Here is a 17,525-nt window from a genome sequence, read left to right on the forward strand (position 1 = left end):
CAAACAAACACAACATGAGTCGAGTTACTTTCCCAAAGTCACGACTGGTTTAGTCAATTCTTTCACGTTTGCCCAGATTTTTGGGGTCTTACACTTCACTCGCGAGCTCAAGTACAGACGTCAGCACGTTTGCTTGGAGCACTCGAGCGCTATGCTTACGGAGCAAAAGAAGTGAAATCTTAACGCGGCTGCCTCGCTAGGTGCTTGTGCCTGAGCGGTTACTATGTCAGGCCGACTGCGATCGAGCGTGAGTATTATCCTCGACACTTAGAGCCTGCTTCAAATTTGCAGCACCTTTTTAGCGCTCTAGATAACCCTGCTGACGATTGTACATCCTCTTACGTTAACGAAAACTAAGGAGGCGCAGGTACAATTGATCACTTGTGCATCTGTTCTGCATTCAAGCTTTTTGCCGAAGGGTGAAGTATACGTCTAACGGGAGCACTGATTTCGAAATATATATTCTTTTTCTAAAGGAAATAAATAAGTAAACCAATTGGCATTGTGAGCATGAAGGGCAAAATCAGGCGTTAGACGGGTGATTGAAATAGAGGCATTGAATGGCGAAGAATAAAATACCAGATTGGCAGCGAACGGTGTAAAGCAAATCCCCTTCTTTCCACGTAAAAAATACGAAAAGTAACTTGATTACTTTTTGTATTTTGTAAATAGTGTGCAAAGCTCTCCCGTGTCCTTTCTTGCTATCGCTCCTCTCTATACTTCTCGCTATCCTCTCCCTTTCACCTCCGCAGGCTGCAGCTCGGGGGCTTAAGATATATTAGATAGCAATCGCCGCGGCCGGCAACTCTCTTTTGCTTCACCTTTTTTTCTTTTTTCTTTTAAAATAAACCACTACCACCACCTATCGCTCAAATACAGTGCATGCTGCATTTTGTTGTCCTATGTTAACAGCAGCGCTTCAATTGACGGTGCCCAGATGTTCATTCTTGCCTATACATAATCAAATGCCTTGCGGGCATCCAGTTGCAGGATTTACCCGATCCTATCGCGCGTTATTTTGTCTTGAAAATTGAATCGGGAAACGCAATGCGCACAACGATCGGGTACAAAATCGAAACCACGCTACGAACAAGTGCGCCCTGGAATCTATTAATTACGGCAATTTATTTACATGACAGCGTTGGCTACCACTCCTTTCTACGATGCTTAGGCCGTCGTTTTTGTTGCCTTGTCCCTCGCAGAGCGATGGAGAAGCGACTTCACAACACGAGGCACGCCGCAAGGCAGGCACGAAACAGCACCGGCAAGGCTGGCAGCGCTGGTAACAGCACGACCAGCGGCGCCTCTTCGGCGGCGACCGCTGAGAAGACGACCTCAACGACGACGACCGTCAAGGCTACGGCGGCGACTTCGGCGCCGAGCCCATCGCCGGTCTCCATGAAGCACGAACAGCGGGACCAGCAGGTCACGGTACCGGCGTCCTCGACGCCGCGGTACCGGCAACATCCCCAACAAGTGGTACAGCAGAACGGCGACTCCTCGGACGAAGACGAGGACGAAGAGATGGACGACGACGCTGCGTCGCCGCCACCAGCGACGCCAGCGTCGTCGCCGTCGACGTCCCTGACGCCGACGGCGGCCGGAGGCGGGTCGACCGCGGCCGCACCCGCCAACCCGGAACAGATGTACGAGGGCTTCCAGGCGTGGGCGCTGCGAACGTACGGCGACAGTGCCAAGACTAAGACGGTCACCCGGAAGAAGTACCAGCGGATCCTCAAGATTCTCAAGGGCGAAGAGCAGACTAGCGCCGAGAACTCCAAGTTCCGCTTCTGGGTCAAGGCCAAGGGTTTCAAGATGGGCCTGCCGCCGGGTCATCCCCAGCAGAGCGTCCACAAGACGGCGCTGGCCGCGGCCGCCGCCAAGACGCCGCCGGAGCAGCTCCTGTTTGTGCCTTGCAGTAAGGTGAAGGTGAGTGTCTCGGAGTTTCGTTGCTTCTTCGTCTGGTGCGCGCAGGCGGTGGAGTTGACCTCCCGGCTTCACTGTCAAGTACTTGCCACCTGTACCGAATTCTTTTTCTTTAGATGCCTGCAGAACTTGGTTTCGAGAGGCGGCGTTGATGCATGAGGTGCACTGTCAGGCGGAACACGCGTGGCAGCACAGAAAGCTCCTCGTCATGGAGAGAGACAAAGTGTTTAAAGCATGTGTCTGAGAGCTTTACCTTATCAATCAGCATGGTGGGGCCGGGGAATACTTCAAAGAAGTTTCCGGTGCTTACAAGGCAACGTTATAGCTTGCCTAAGCGAACATCGAAGGCTTAACACTAGAGAAGATTTGTGTTAAGTAAAAATAAAAACAAATATACCAAGGCCCTACCTGCCCGTGGCGCCGAAATAACCGCTTTAGAAACAGCATTCATCTTAGTCTATTCCGTCTCTACTATGTTGCCACCCAGCTGCCATTCTGTACGTCCGCTGCCGTTGGAGCACACACCATGCCTATAATGCAAGTCTCCTAGGCGCTTTCGAAAGACCGTTCAGGCACAACGGGACGTAGCATTGCCGACGTGGAGCATATTTGGCATCGATGTAAATTTTTTCGCCCCCGCTATGAATGGTGAGCCACTGCCGGGACCGGATTGAGCGAGCTTGATCCATGCTTTGCTTCGCGTTTTTGCCTCCTTATACCAAGAGTCACTTTGTGAAGCTGGAGAGAGAGAAGTCTTGAATGGCAGCGAAATAAAGGTCTTATAGATGCGGTAACACTAAGTTCAAATAGCCTCTCCTGCGGATGGGAAGAACGGATTGTTGACTGGGAGTAAACGGCCTCGCCGGTAGTCGCGCTTACGTGTAGTGCAACAGCGCAAAAGAGAAGTAGGTCTTCCGCATATTACTGCGTTAGCAGTATGGCCCTCATTCGAAGAAAATGCCGCTGTGTGTATGTGTGTATGTGTATGTGTGTATGTGTGAAAAGGAAAAAGTGACGGTGAAATCAAATTTAAGGCGCAATGGAAAGGTGATCATTGTAAGATCGAAAAAATAAAAGCGAAATATAAAACCAATGCTCCAAACATAGTTGGATCGTATCACAACGTATTTTTTTTTTATTACGTCTCTATGCGTAAGTGTCCGCCAAGAAGCGATAGTTTTTCAGCCCTGTTTTCCTGGAATAATTACTCCCTGTGAGCCTTTCATCATACGACTGTTGAAGCCCCGTTCTGGGCTCGTTAAAGGACACTGGCGACGAACCGAAGTCGGCTTGTATCGATGCATTACAACGTTATAATGACACTGATGCAACTGTCACTGACGATGTAGCTAAGTAGGCGAGAAAAGCTAAAATAAAACGAATGCTGTAAAGCTGTCGCCACCATTGTTCGTTTTCGCAAGCAAGCAGCGGTGAGTCAAGGCAGTTCTGAACGCGAATCACTGAGTCTACGCTACACCGCCGTTGTCTTGCAAACGTTGATCACTGAGTCATTTTCCGTCTCGGCTTCATCAGTCGAAATCGAGTAAAGTAAAACTGTCAAATCCCAATTTTCTGAGCTATGAACGCGTCTTTTGGCGCTAGACAAGCATCAGCGCAGCCAGACAGAGGCGCTTAATGTATTTTTACTAAGAAGAAAAATTAGATGGAGGCGGCTTCAGTATCCTATCAGTATACCTCTGCGTGCAGTTTCTTGGGACATAACTCGGTATCAACATGCGCGTGCGAATTGGCACCAGTAACTTACGGCAGTGTGTGGTGGCGCTGGGTGATGAATTTTGTGGACATGGCGGGAACGCATTGACGCAATGACTTGTCATTGGCGGGAACCGACGCCTGCGTTGCCTGCCTCTTCATACATCGTGCGACAACGTGCTGTTATCGCAACCGTAAATGCATTGCGAGAGCGAAAGTTTACGGGACGTGGGTGTGGGAAAAAAAAACGTGGCGGCTGAGTCGTGCAGTCCAGTTGCTTGAAATACGTGCAAGAATGAAGGAACGTGTTGCTAGTATTTCTATCAATTCGACCTCTCCTGTCCCAGCTGCTCCTCTTCCGTTGCTGACAGACCATTGTCTTTTCTACTCCACGGCTGCTCAACAGTCCGGCTCCTATCCCCTACTTCCCTTTCTAGAACTACCTGCCATGCCTGCGAAAGGGCATAAGAGTGTCGACTAGTCGCCTAGGCGATAGACATGCTCGGTATGTGATTCTTGGTCGAATAAAGCTCCTTTACTACTACTACTACTACTACTACTACTATTACTACTACTACTACTACTACTACTACTACTGCTGTTACTACTACTACTACTGCTACTACTACTGCCACTATTACTACTACTACTACTACTGCTGTTACTACTACTACTGCTTCTACTACTACTACTACTACTACTACTACCACTGCTACCACTACTACTACTGCTGTTACTACTACTACTACTACTGCTACTACTACTGCCACTATTACTACTACTACTACTACTGCTGTTACTACTACTACTGCTTCTCTGCTTCTACTACTACTACTACTACTACTGATGCTGCTTCTCTGCTTCTACTACTACTGCTGCTACTACTATCACTGCTACTACTGTTACTATACTACTACTACTCCTCTACTGCTCCTCTAATACTACTACCACTACTGCTACTACCACTGCTACTACTACTACTACTACTCCTCTACTGCTCCTCAAATACTATTGACACTACTGCTTCTACTACTACTACTACCACTGCTACAACTACTACTAATACTCTTCTACTGCTTCTCTAATACTACTACCACTACTGCTTCGACTACTACTACTACTACCACTGCTACTACTACTACTACTACTAATACTACTACTAACTACTACTATTGCTACTACTACTACTATTGCTACTACGACTACTACTACTACTAGCTACTACTACTACCACTACTACTACTACTGCTTCTACTATCATGGGATGGGACCGCGATGTATTTCTATGCAATAAATTTATTCATTAGCCACGCAACTCGCTGAGTTTGCCTGCAAACTGCTCTTGTACCTCCTTTGTCAGCTTCGAAGCATTCTTCCTGAGTCTCAACGCCACCTAGAGGATATACACGCTTACGAATTAACACGCGTGGGAACCAAAATCCGCACAAGATTACTACTGCTCGATCTGTGCTACTTTACGCCGAACCGTGATCTTTTATTGGCTGGAGCGCGACGCGTTAGCGTGAATAGCGCCTGCCCTTCGGATACCAAAATAACATAAACGACTGTCGCGCCGTGGGCGTCTGTATTAAACATGTCAGGCAGAAAAAAAAAAGGATCGATTCGCGCTCCTTTGGATTGCCTTCGCCAGACGTTGAATGAAACATAATTCCGGAGTCAGCCGTTGCCCCGAACAGCGTCTCTGTGTGTCGACCATTAAACATTGATGCCTTCCGCGGGTCGGCTTTTTGTCGGTGTGTGTAGACGAGATTGGAGGCTTAATTAGTGTCTGTTAGGAGCAAGAAAAGAAGCGAAACGCAGCGCTTATTTCTAACGTGTGCTTACTTTTGAGTGATGCGGCGGTTTATATACCACGTCTTCGTCTGCTCGTCGCAGTCAGCACGCCCCTTTTAAGCGGTACTGAACGCTGGAAAAACAGTCCGCTGGAATAAGTACGCGTCATTTCTGTCACGTGCTTCGGCATAACTATTTCGGCCTGAGTTTATTAGTTTAGGCTGTTGTTAGTGCTTCCTACTGCTTGTGTTTTTCATTTGTTTTTATTTATTTCTGCTCGCTCTCACATTCCTCCACGTCTGACTAAGGTAAGCACGGACTAATTATGATCGCCAGAGGACATAATGGATGCGTGCTTTCATGTCTTTCCTTTCTCGCGCTCGCTCCAACCGGTTTTTGTTCCCTCTTTCTCTTCAGGAAAGCTGTTCCCTTTTCTCAGTTTTTTTTTTTCTATCGCTCCAGCATTCATCTAACAGGATAGATAAGCGGGCGAGTTGGTGATACATAATGCAAAAAAAAACAGCGCGAACAAACGGGGACTAGACGAAGAATACACAGGAACAAGCGCTGACGAGTTGGTGATACATAATGCAAAAAAACAGCGCGAACAAACGGGGACTAGACTTGTTCCTAGCGCTTGTTCCTGTGTATTCTTCGTCTAGTCCCCGTTTGTTCGCGCTGTTTTTTTGCATTATCCATCTAACGCCAGCACTTTGTTTTTTCCTGGCTTTGCTTTCTTTGTGAGTTCCAATTCCCAATGCGCGTCCACCGTTCTGGCTCTTTGTTTGGGTCATACGTCTGGCGCGTAATTCCCGGCAAAAGTGGGAGCAGACGGAGCATAAAATCGAGCGTTCGCGGTTCGGTAATAGCCGCGCGAGCAGCGCTCTCTTCTGTCGTCGTCGTCGGCCTGAAAACGGTCCGCGGGCCTTCTGACACCGTGGAGCGGGCGGTGAACCAAAACACCGGGCTAATGGTTCCCCCGCTCTGGCGCCCATTGCGATGACTGGGGAAATGATGAGCGGCCGAGAGCGCCAGGCGGCAGCGATTGCGTTGCCGGTGTTCACTGTGACGCGTGTTGGCTGTAGAACTTCGATAATGGGTTTGCAGTGGCGGTGGAAGATACTGCGTCAGTGAGTGAGGGATAGAGTGATTGAGTGCAGTGGGTGAGAGAAAGAGGGAGGGAGGGAAGGGAAAGGTAGTGAGTGCAGTCAATGCGTGAGGGTCCTGCCTTATTGGACTACTTTCTTTTTTTCTCATTATGTCCACGCTGTCATCCAGGAGACAAACAGTTACCTGTCGCTTGAGTAAAACATGTTGTCGGTCTTGTCGCTGCAGTTCTTCAGAGACGCTAAACTTGCTCCCAAAAACGCATGCAAGAGTTGTCAGTGTTCCGCTCGTCCTGTGCCCGGACTTGTGTGCCTTTTTGCGCGGAACTTTACCGCTTCGAAAGATTACCTGGTACGAGCAGCGTCGTATACTACGCTGAAGTACATTTCTTGCTGAATGAAAACAGTAAATTAGTAAATAGCGGCAACCAAATAGAAACTGTTAAGAACGACAGTGCAACTGGACGCAGGTCGTTCGTTTGTGCAGCATGTCGCTAGAGCTCCGCTGTTGCTTGCTGCATCCTTTATAGCAATAGGGGCAATGCCGGCAAAAAGACAGGCGCGAGAAACAGTCTCTTCGTTTGTTTGCGTTTCGCCTCGTTCGCGTTCTGCACGACGCGCTAACGTTGCTGATAGTTTCGCGCACCCTATGTTATGGCTTCTGGAAGCGCTACGGTATCTGTCTAACTTCTTGATGAGAGACCCTGATTGGGATGAGCATCCTAGCGCTGCAGCAGAGTCTCGGGATGTCTTCCCAAGCAGCGGGTTAAACCGACGCACGAGGCTGCTAGGTGGCACCTTGGCTGGCTGCTTCAGTACTGTTCATTATTGCCTGTTCTGTTCAGAGGTTGCCCTAGAGTACTTTTCTTCAGCACCGTGAAATCATTTTGTGATTATTTAGCGTAATATTGGTTGGGTGATACTTCTGGTGGGCAGCATAGTGGACCTGCTGCCCTCGGACCTGCAGCCCCATACTGAGGGAGGGAAGCGGGAAAAGAGGAAGGAGGAGATTGAAGATAGGGCGTGATGATGTCTTAATACGGACAGCTACAAGTGATGTCCGAAGCGTAATGCACAAGTCATGCACACGCAGTCAAATGGACGTCACACTAAGCTTTAACACGTGTATCAGGGACAAGTGACCGAGCCGGTCTCCCACTCGTTGGGGAGCTGAGCAGGAGAGTGGTGCAGAACGTTGAAGGATGATTCGCGATGTAGGTAGAGTCTAGCGCATTATCATGAAGAACAAAGTATGCTCATTCAGTTATTGATTACTCCATGATAAGATGTGACAAGCAGAGTTCCTTTGCTTTCTAACTAGTTTTCCTCTTGGCGTATAATACCGAAGAGCCACTCGCAATATTTCAACTTTTTGTGAAAAATAGATATTCCCTCCCATATTGCACATGGCTGTATGGTTGAACGACACAGCGCGGTCAGCGAATATCGTCTAACAGCGCACGCTCCGCACCTTACACGCGTCTCCAACGCGTATCCTTCACGGAGAAGCACGAAGGATGGGGCGGGAAGAAGTGCAGGATGGGACAAAGCGAAGGGGCAGACGAACACATCGGCTCTGTGTTGACTGGGACGTGTTTGCTCGTTTAGCGGCGCGACAGTCGTAGCACCCGACGCAGCCACTCTTTGCAATATACAAACTCACGATGGGGATCTTCGCGGAACTTCAGTCCCGAGTCGATCCCCTTTTTCCCGGACCCCTTATCTTTCATTCGGCTCGCCGCGGCGTAGGGGCGAGTCGCTATAGACTTTCCTCGTGGTGGGAGAGCAAAATGGGAGCCCGTAGAAAGGGGAGACGGGGGCAGAGCGGAGGGACGACGCGATAATATGGTCGCGGTGCCGCCGCCGCCGCCACCAGCTCGTCCCGGTCTTCCGGCGCTTCCCTCTCCGTGCCCCGTCCTCCCCCCACGTGTTCTCAGTGGCGCTGGCGTAGGCGACGAGCCGAGGAATGGGGAAGAGTATCCCGCTCTTCCCTAAACGCGACGGTATCGGGACGGCGCGTGCCTCTGAGCACGTCGGCGGTCGACGATTCACCGAACGAGCGGAGGATGAAGCTGCGAGGGTAACACTTCTTCCTCTCTCTCTCTCTTTCTCCTCCGCTTCTTTCTTTCCACCGCGTACCATCCCTCTCTCCTTTTCATCCCTCCAACGTGGGTCCCCTCGCGTCTCCCGTTTCGCCTCTTCTTTTCCCCTGGCCTCCGTTGTGTGTTTTGCGAGGCTAAGTATCGGGCGTCGGCTGCGGTCTTCTGGGGCTATACCTCCGCGTAGTGTCACGTTCCATCGTTTTCGCATCTTTTGTGTGTGTTTCCGAAGCGATTCCATGACGCGAAAGAAGTGGCCGCAGTTCCACATGATGGTCGTCGGGTTTACAAGAGGAGGAAGGGAGTTGGCACGGTGTGTGTCAGTATTTCAGAGGGCGTTAAGGGCAGCTTAGGAGCATTTTTGAACATCTTTGTGTTTACTATCTCGTTGTTGCTCTTGATCCTCTTAGTTTTAGTTCTGATGAGCAGTTTCTGAAACTACAAAACAGCAAAAAGACAGAGAACCAAAGCTGAGTTTTGACCAAAGTGCAAAGTCACCAAAGAGCAACCTATGACGTCACGGACACGTCACCGCTGACTTTTCTTACCTAATTAATGGTGCAGTGCTGACGACCGTTCAGCAGCACAAGTACCTATAGGCATCACACTAACTTCTGATCTCAGACGGAACGCGCACGTTGCTAAGGTAACCTCGGTAGTATTCCGCAATGTTTTTTTTCTTCTCAGATGTCTACGCCTTGCACCCACGTCGAATGAGCTTCTAGCGTATACTACTTTTGTTCTGCCAGTTTTATAGTGCGCTAACCCAGTTTGCTTCCTTCAATAAGTGACTAATGTATCGAAACATTGAAACTGGAAAAAATACAGCGCGTAACATAATGGCTTATTCATAGCAGATAAAAGCGCACTTGTTCACAAATTAACCTTGCGGCTATTTCTTGTTTTCCGACACTGTCATCTAGAGCGCAACAAGAGTGGGTCATGTTTTTATTTCAGTCCATTGACAACTACTACAAGATAGGCCTATCAAAATGCATCTTTCTCGCAGCCACGATCATCGATGCATAAACACGCACGTGCTATAACAAAATACTCATGACAGAATGACACGTTCATGTATTCTTGCTTTCCCCCTCGAGATCGCCCTGATCCTTCAATCATTACTGCAGACTCATTTAACTTCGTTCACGTCTCGAAGAGAATTTATGCCAACTAATCAAAAACACCGCCTTGTTCACATTTTCAAACGCCTCTAAACTTTTGAGTGCACTGTTAATTGATCGTGAAGGGAGTTTATTTCTTATCATGTTCCCGTTTGCTGCCATTTCATTGACGTTTTCATTGAGATGCTACACCTGACTCCTTGATATACGATGATTTTATTGGCGTTTTTATTACTATTTATAACTTGATTGTTCTTTTATGTTCGCTTTTGCATGACCTTCTGACACGTAGTTCTTGAGTGCACAGTTTGAATTTATCATGCCTTAGATTTTGTTCGTTCGCCTCCTATGGCCTCAGATGAGAGTGGCAGTATTGAAAACAAATACTACTGTCACAAAACCTGTCATGCGCGCGTTGAATGACTTATCGGCGACTGTAAGTGGCAGCTGCGATCATTTTAAGTCTTAAATGACCGAAAAACAAGCTCAATTTTTTTTTCCTTCAAGAAACTTGAGCCACTTACAGTGGCATCTCGTGACGTCATGCACACAAAGTTGCCCGTAAAAATCTCCCAATCGAGGCCATAAACGAAGAAATATAAAATTAATTTGCGCTTAAATAGAAGGCAGCCGTGTTGCAAAGTTTAGCACAGAGAATCAGAATGCTCCCGTGAACCTCAAGTGTAAGTTTGAACAAGATGCGTGGAGGTAATAAACTACTTGGAGTTGCCCTTTAAGATCTCTAGGTGACTCCTCTGCTTAGATTTTGATCTACTGAATACAGCTGCCCGGACACAGCGGTTGTATGTCGACAGAGGCGAAATGAAAAGAACTCCGAGAGCTATAAAGGTAACGGGGGTAGTATATATGTTTTGTCAGGTGTTTGGTTTGGTCAAACTGGCGAAACGCTAAATACAAACCTGCGGCGCCTAACAAAAGAGGAGACGTGAAAGGTAACAGTTCCGAACGCCGGTTTTTAACTAAGGGTTCGTTTTAACTGCGCAGAATACAACAAGTGAACGAAAAATTAAGAAAAATCATAACGACGCAAGACCTGTGCGTAAAGATAAAGGACGCGTTTTTACGGCGAAAGCTGTTATAGCTTTGGTTTAGCCATATAGCCGTGCATTCTATCGTGGAATCTACAGCGTCAGCGGTAAGACTTTTACTTAGTGAATTAATTTAGTTTAGCTTTGTGGAATTTATTTTATTTAGGTAATTTAATTTAATTCAACTCAGTTGCCACCGCTACTTCCCACTCTTCAGAGCTGGTTAAGTGAAAAGGGAGATCCCCTTCTCCAAGTTTAGGGGAGATGAGAGGGAGGGCAAATAGGAGAGGGTACAGGTGGCCTGATCCAGTTTCGCTGATTCCCAGAGCACTGCTATAGGCTTTCTCTTACGGCTCAGCATCTAAATTCCACGCCCAAATACAGGGCTAAATGAAGGAACGAAACCTGTAACGGCTTTCATTAATTAATGCGCTAGGCGTGTGAGCTTAGCTCTACAAAGTTTCCTTTATCTAGTGCCCTCCACTACGAAGCTTTTCTTAGCCTAAGGAGGGGTCTCGGTCGTAACGAGATGCCAATGAAATGCGGACGTATTGGTAACTGCTGGTTGTTTGAAGTCATTATCGACCTTTTAGGTTTTGGCGTGGCGATGTTCGCAGTCGTGAACACATCTGAGACGTCGAAAATTTACTGTTTTCAATGTAACGTGTTGTGTTTGCGTTTCCTGTGACAGCTTAATGGCGCTCACGATATCGTCGATATGCCAGTGCCTTCTTGGCGTGCAACACAGCAAGGCGGCCTGTGTCCTTTTTCGGGAAACTTGCATGAGAAGTCATGATCCTCGAGATTCTTCCGAAAACATACCCGACAACAACAATCGTTGGAGTTTCACTGGTTTTCGATCCAACTAGGAGGCGCGGGTTTCGCCGAATCTGTAGCTTGGTTATCGTCGTTAAAATAGGGTGATATTCAAGCGGCCGAGCTCGGCTATTTTTAGGAATGGACGTTTGAAGATACCCTTGCATTATTTTGCCATCTATCATTCTTTTTATTCATATATCAAATATCACGTCTCTCTGAAATTACTTGCCTACTTCTGTTCCCTGTCGAAAGCGTGAGAGAAATTCTACAGTACCACAACGCTAGCGTTTACAGTCTAGCATTGCTATAGCTTACCGGAGGCGAGTACAAGAAATTTAAGTTTATATTCTTCCTTTCGCAGCCACAGTCCACGTTGTGGAACTTTTCTTGAGACGACTATTTTCCTCGGCAAGCTCTCAAGTCACGGCCTTTACGCGCACAACTTCGTTTCGGTTTCTAGCGTCTTTCTTTTTGGTTGCTCGACAATGATGCGTTTCCAGTTAAAAAAAAAAGCATATCTGGATTACAAGCACCACAGAGCACACTTTCCGCGTGAGCGAAGTCCACCTCCAATCGCGGCTTAACTAACCTGCGACCGGGTTCAAACCTCCGTAAAACGCGCCGAAGGTAACACTGTTTACAAACATGTTCGCACTACAAAGCAGGACGCATCGGCTATGCTGTACTACCACGAAATATCCTGCTCGCATCGCTCATCTTCAGCAACACGAATCTGGTCATTACGGGACGCACGTTTTTATTTCCCACTCCCTGCACTGAGAGAAAAGAGCGCGCGCGCCCGCATCAGCGTCGTTCATTGATCTGTGCCGCTCAGAGCACACGCGTCGTGCTTCCGTTGCTGCTGCAGGCCGTCCCAGGTTACGTCACCGTGCGGGCGAGCGACCCCCCTCCTTCTTCCTCCCACCTCACCGCCAACCCCTCTCACGCAAACACACGTACAGCCCGCTCCGGTCGTCACCGGACGGCCTAAGCGCCGTCCGTCCCCACTGCTCTGCTTTTTGTGTGTTTGGTTTTTCCACGTACGCAGTGCGACTTGAGCGAGAGCAGCCGGTATCGGTCGGGCCGCTGTTATTAGGACCCGGGCGGTAGCAGCCGAACCTGTCCCCTGCCTGCCTTTCCCGTCCACCCCAGCGTTCGTTCCCCTACGCGGTGGAGAGCACGGTAGAGGGGGGGGGGGGGGGGAGGCTTCTCCTGCGTGCAGTAAAATACGGGGGCGAAGCCAACCTCCACGAGAGCCGCGGGCAGGGAGGATGGTGAAGAGATAGGACGACGGAGGAAAATGAACCGCGCAGCGCTGCGCTTTCCCTCCTTTCCTCTTTCACTCGTACGCGCCTCGCCTTGTTCTTGCACTACTGTGTGCCTCACTCTCTCATTCCCCTCAAGACCGCTTTTTCGGCACTTTTATCCCTACGTCGGCGGCTAGCGTGCAGGAGAGGAAACGTTGCACGCCGCTCGAAGGAGCGAAGGGCAGAGCGTGGGGAATGTGCGAGTTGGGGGAAGAGAGCAAATGGGGAAAAGCATGTGGGGATGGTGTGTGGTGGTGGTTTCGTGTGGAGAAGCTGCGTGCCGCATGCCCCGACGCTGCAACGAGGCGCGCGTCCAGTGATGGTGGTGGCAGTTGCGATGAGGGGAGGGTAGGGAGGTTTGGACTTGCTCTCCGCGGGCCCGGTCCTTTTCTTTCCTCTTTGCTCCTTATCGTGCCGTCAGCAGGGACGGGACGGGCAGTGAACGAGAGAGCGTGGCGCTGCACCCCGAGGTGCGCCACGCACAAAGCAATGGGGCCCGGACCGCGCAGCTATAGCATTTGGGGAGGGGCGGAGACGTACGGATTCCCGTGCGCTCCCCTCATCTCTTCCCCCTTTTCCAGATGACGGGATGCCACGGCTGGGATTCCCCTACCTACTCATCCAGCGTTACCGAGCGGGGAGCCCCCTTCCCCACCTTCCTTCCCCCAGCATCCACGTTCCTTGGCGTCCCTCCCGCATCTCCCCAAACGTGGACCGCGGGCACGTGAGTCACACGAGCAGGAGAGCGCGCGGGGCACCCCATCCAGTGGTCGGTCTGGCGCGCCGCTACGCTGGGGCTGTCTGTGTGCGCGCACCTTAAACTGTAGTTATTTCGAGCGGCGGCGGGGCGAGGGCAGAGCCCGGAACGGCGCAGGGCGCGTGCGCGGGAATTAGGGAAGCAATACGGGGCGCACTGGACGCCGAGGGGAAGAAAAAAGGAGACGGATTGCGGGAGGTCCCTGAGCGATCCTCGTCCCACGCCTAGTAAGGGGGGAGGTGCGGCCAAGGTATGGGGGAGAGCCCCGAGATGGAGAGGAGGTTGTGCAGGAGTGTGTTGCCGTTGCTTGGAAACAGCTCGGATGAGGAGGGGGACGCGCTGGCTGCCGTCTCGTCCGGGAGCGGTACTCGCACCTTCGTGCGCTGCGCTACGAGCGAGACATTGGTTGGGCCTATGTGTACTGTTCGCGCAAATGCGTGTTGCTTTGTCGTTTGGCATCAGGTTCTGTTTTTGTTTTCTAATAAGGTGTAACCGGCTTGAAGCTAAGTTTTTTCCACGCGCGTATGCTCCAGCTACTTTTCTTGTGCAGATACTGTAACCAAGAAAAGCCAGGACTTTTCAAGGATTCATGACATTTAACTCCGTGGAATGAGTAAGCTCAACTGCAGATTGCTGTAGTGGACAGTAGTAGAACTTGTTTTCCAAAACATGACGATTTTGTTTTAATCAGCTAAGCTTCTTTGATGGAAGCTTTGGCTTTGCAGAGATGCAATCACTTATTGTATTCGCTTTCGGTGCCTCATCATCCAGGATGTTAGCATCAGTGAAGCAATAAAAACCTGATCCTTTACATAAATCGTTATGTCCAAAACGGCAAGAACACAGGTCTAATCGAATGTTTATTTTTGACTGGCTGCACAAACAAAACATATTATACTTAGGATGCAGGGTTTTTTGTTTCCGCCTTCAAGCGTACCTTAGCCCCGTATCTCGGAGGCATTTCTTGTCAAGTTACTGAGAACGCCTGAAAACCGCTGTGGGGAAGCCCTGTTGGAACTTTTGATTGATATTGCTGAAATCTATGCGTGCCTGTTCTGGAGTCTAATGAAATGGCCGGTACCCAGGGAGATGCTGAACTCTGTTGTCGCCACTATAATTTCTAGCTTAGCTGTCGTCACGAGTGACTCTGTCTATAGTTCTCAGCTTGAGCTGCATGAAACGTGCAGCCTGGTGTACAAGCGCACACACTAGCGAAAATTTTAAATACAATCCCGTGTTTGCTAATGTGTTGATGATATACTGTCTATGGATTGCCAAGAAATTTCCGCATTTACAAACGGAAAAGAATGGCTTGAAGCAGTACTACGTGCAACTTTTCACTTTTTTAGCGAGGCCCAGGATGCGTAAATCGCTAGCCTGGGAAGCAGCTCTTTTCCGCAAACATTTTCGTAAATAGCTCTTTACCGTAAACAGCTCTCTTCCGTAAACTGTTTTTCCGTAAGAGCAGAGCATATTTTTACTGCTTGCCGTGCTATGCAAGGCCAGGAAAGGCGGACAAATGCACCTAGTTTGCACAGCCGCCACCATGTCCCGCGTGGCGCTGAACACTCAAAATCATAGCGGGGATTTCGAATGTTCGGCACATTGAATTGATTTTCTATGTGGCCGTCAGAAATAGTTGGAGTGAGTATAGGAAGCATTTTATTGGCCAGAATTTGCAGCGAGAAGGAACAGTCGGCCTTGGTAACCAGCATGTTCGGTCAGAATTTCTCAAGACTGTCTAGTTTTTTCTTTTTTTTTTCAGAACTGCAAGTTTAAAATATTTCCTTTGAGTTACGTGGTGTTCGCTACTGGCTGCCGACAGATGACACTAGTTGCTGATGTCCAGTAGTGCTTCTGTATGTGCTTCCGCAGGAAGCAGTATTGCGCGAAGGTCCGCAGTATGTTGCAAGCTCTGCGGGAAAGTCGCTTCGTGTGTGGCAGGGGCCATACGAAAAGGCAGTTTGGAGGCACCCCTCCTACTCCCGGTGGAAGCTATACGATACCCCCTCAGTCGGATAACAAAGCAGCATGCGCTCAAGGTGGCAGCGACTGGCCCCCTCCGGCTCACACGTCCAGCTCATAGGCTGTCGGCATTCCGCAAATAAAGCGTTGTGGATACTCCACCCCGTTTTTCGTCTGCAGACAGGCAGATGCGAAGATTCCATGTTGCACCTTTGTACTGAAGAGCTATCCCGTCTGTTCGACCGCTTTCTTGGGACGTTCGAAGCTGTCACGGAGAGAGCGTTTGCTAGGAAGGGGTCTCTTCCTGCTGTCCAATCCCAGTGCGTTTTGTTTTCAGTATTTTTTGTCGCTACTCCTGTCACAAGTCTCGGCAGCATCAAAGGGAAACTCCGGCACTGGAAGTAGGCACGCGGTATACTCCACCGCGCCCGCCTTTCCCCACCCGTCCCCTGCTTCCTCGGGTTTCCAACGTGCCCACCAGTCCCTTCCAATTTATATCCTTTTTCCCCATTAGGGACGCGCCTGCTCTGCCCCGAGTCAAGGAAAAAGAAATCTGGAGGGGACGTCCTCTTCCCGTTCCCGGTGCCCGGGGTGTCAGGGCCGTTCAGGCCGTCACATTTTTTTCTCCTCTCCCTTCGCCTTTCGGCGTTTCTTCGCCCTCACCCCCTTCCCGCAAGGTTCGGTCGGTGCGTGGCTGGTGCGCCCTGCGTATCTCCTGTGTCCCCCCCCCCCCATCACCCCCTCATTCCCTCCGCCACCACCACATCCTGCGTCCGCGTTCCCGGCGCTCCCTCGGGCCATCGCCATCCCTCCTTCCCCAACTTGCTTCCCGGATCCTTTCTCGACCGAGGGGATCACGGGGAACGCGGTGGGAGGCGCGCGCTTCCCGCCTCCCGCGGTCGCCCCCTTTCCCATCGCAAGGGAAAGGGAGAGGTGCAGGAAGAAGGAACAGAGCCGTAGCGGCTTGCACTGGGAGCACTGTACTCGACGTGGCGCCGGACTCTGCCATTATGCACCTCGCTGCGCCATTTCTTTCCCCGCTACTACTGGACGCCGCCAACTGGCGTCGTCGGAGGGAAAATGACGGCAATGGATACTGCGACACCTTGTCGGTAGCGCCATGCGCAGCCTCGTGTTTGACTTGGCAGACGTTTCGTGCCTTTCCGCAGGCCCGTAGCGGTAGAAAAGATGTACAGCTTTGCCAAAAAGTACACAGTCCAAGGGGTTTTCAAGGATTCAAGGGTTCAAATCTATATAGGCTGTAGATAAAGCATGCCAAGTGTTTTTTCTCTGGAATTTAAACAGTGACGTAATCGACTATTGAATTTTGCGCTTCTCCTCAATGCACCGGAGGAGTGCAGAGAAATTTGGCGTGACGTCACGGAAGGTATGATTTCAAATTGCCGCTGTCGTCAGCCACACCCTGCCCTGACTCGTTAGATGCTTCCAAACAACTCTCGGCAAGGTTTGGCTTCGGTGGCGTTGGTTTTTTCCTTCAAAGCAGGCGTTTGTGCGTTGGAAATGTAGCGATACTTACGCTGACGTCATCATGCGCCCCCTAATTGGCGTTTTGCGCTGCGGAGAAGCTTGAAGGTCGTCTGGATTGTAATCGGCGATTACTTCACTATTTCAAGTGCTAGTCCAAAAAGACTTGATATGCTTTACCTGCAAGTTTCACATATTCGGCCCTCTTAAGTTCGTTTTTATTTCTAAAACATATGCAGTTTCCCTTTAAGCCCATTTTACAGTCTTAAGCTTGGGAGGGTTGAGGACGCAAGTTCCCGTTCCCGCGTTCGTGAGATTCGGGTCCTTGAGTGCGCAAGAGGAACCGCGCTGCAGGGCTCAGGACTGGGTGTGTACTTTTGA

General features: G+C 49.9%; 1 protein-coding gene across 6 annotated transcripts in view; it reads left to right on the forward strand.

Annotated features, from left to right (window-relative positions):
- The window catches only part of LOC149335148 (nucleolar protein 4-like), a 127,041-nt gene that overhangs the window by 16,294 nt on the left and 93,222 nt on the right, over positions 1 to 17,525 (forward strand). For 4 of the 6 annotated variants that reach the window (XM_089551812.1, XM_089551813.1, XM_089551810.1 and 1 more), the window contains exon 2: positions 1,203 to 1,929. In XM_089551812.1, the coding sequence (XP_089407938.1) occupies positions 1,207 to 1,929 (723 nt within the window). In that variant the 5' untranslated portion in view covers positions 1,203 to 1,206. Of the gene's footprint in view, positions 1 to 1,202; positions 1,930 to 13,518; positions 13,662 to 17,525 lie in introns of those variants that run through there. The other 2 variants (XM_089551814.1, XM_089551815.1) reach the window with 1 other exon arrangement.

The sequence above is a fragment of the Amblyomma mixtum genome, chromosome 7 (assembly GCF_055824585.1).
Source record: "Amblyomma mixtum isolate Tamu chromosome 7, ASM5582458v1, whole genome shotgun sequence".
NCBI classification, from domain to species: Eukaryota; Metazoa; Arthropoda; class Arachnida; order Ixodida; family Ixodidae; genus Amblyomma; species Amblyomma mixtum.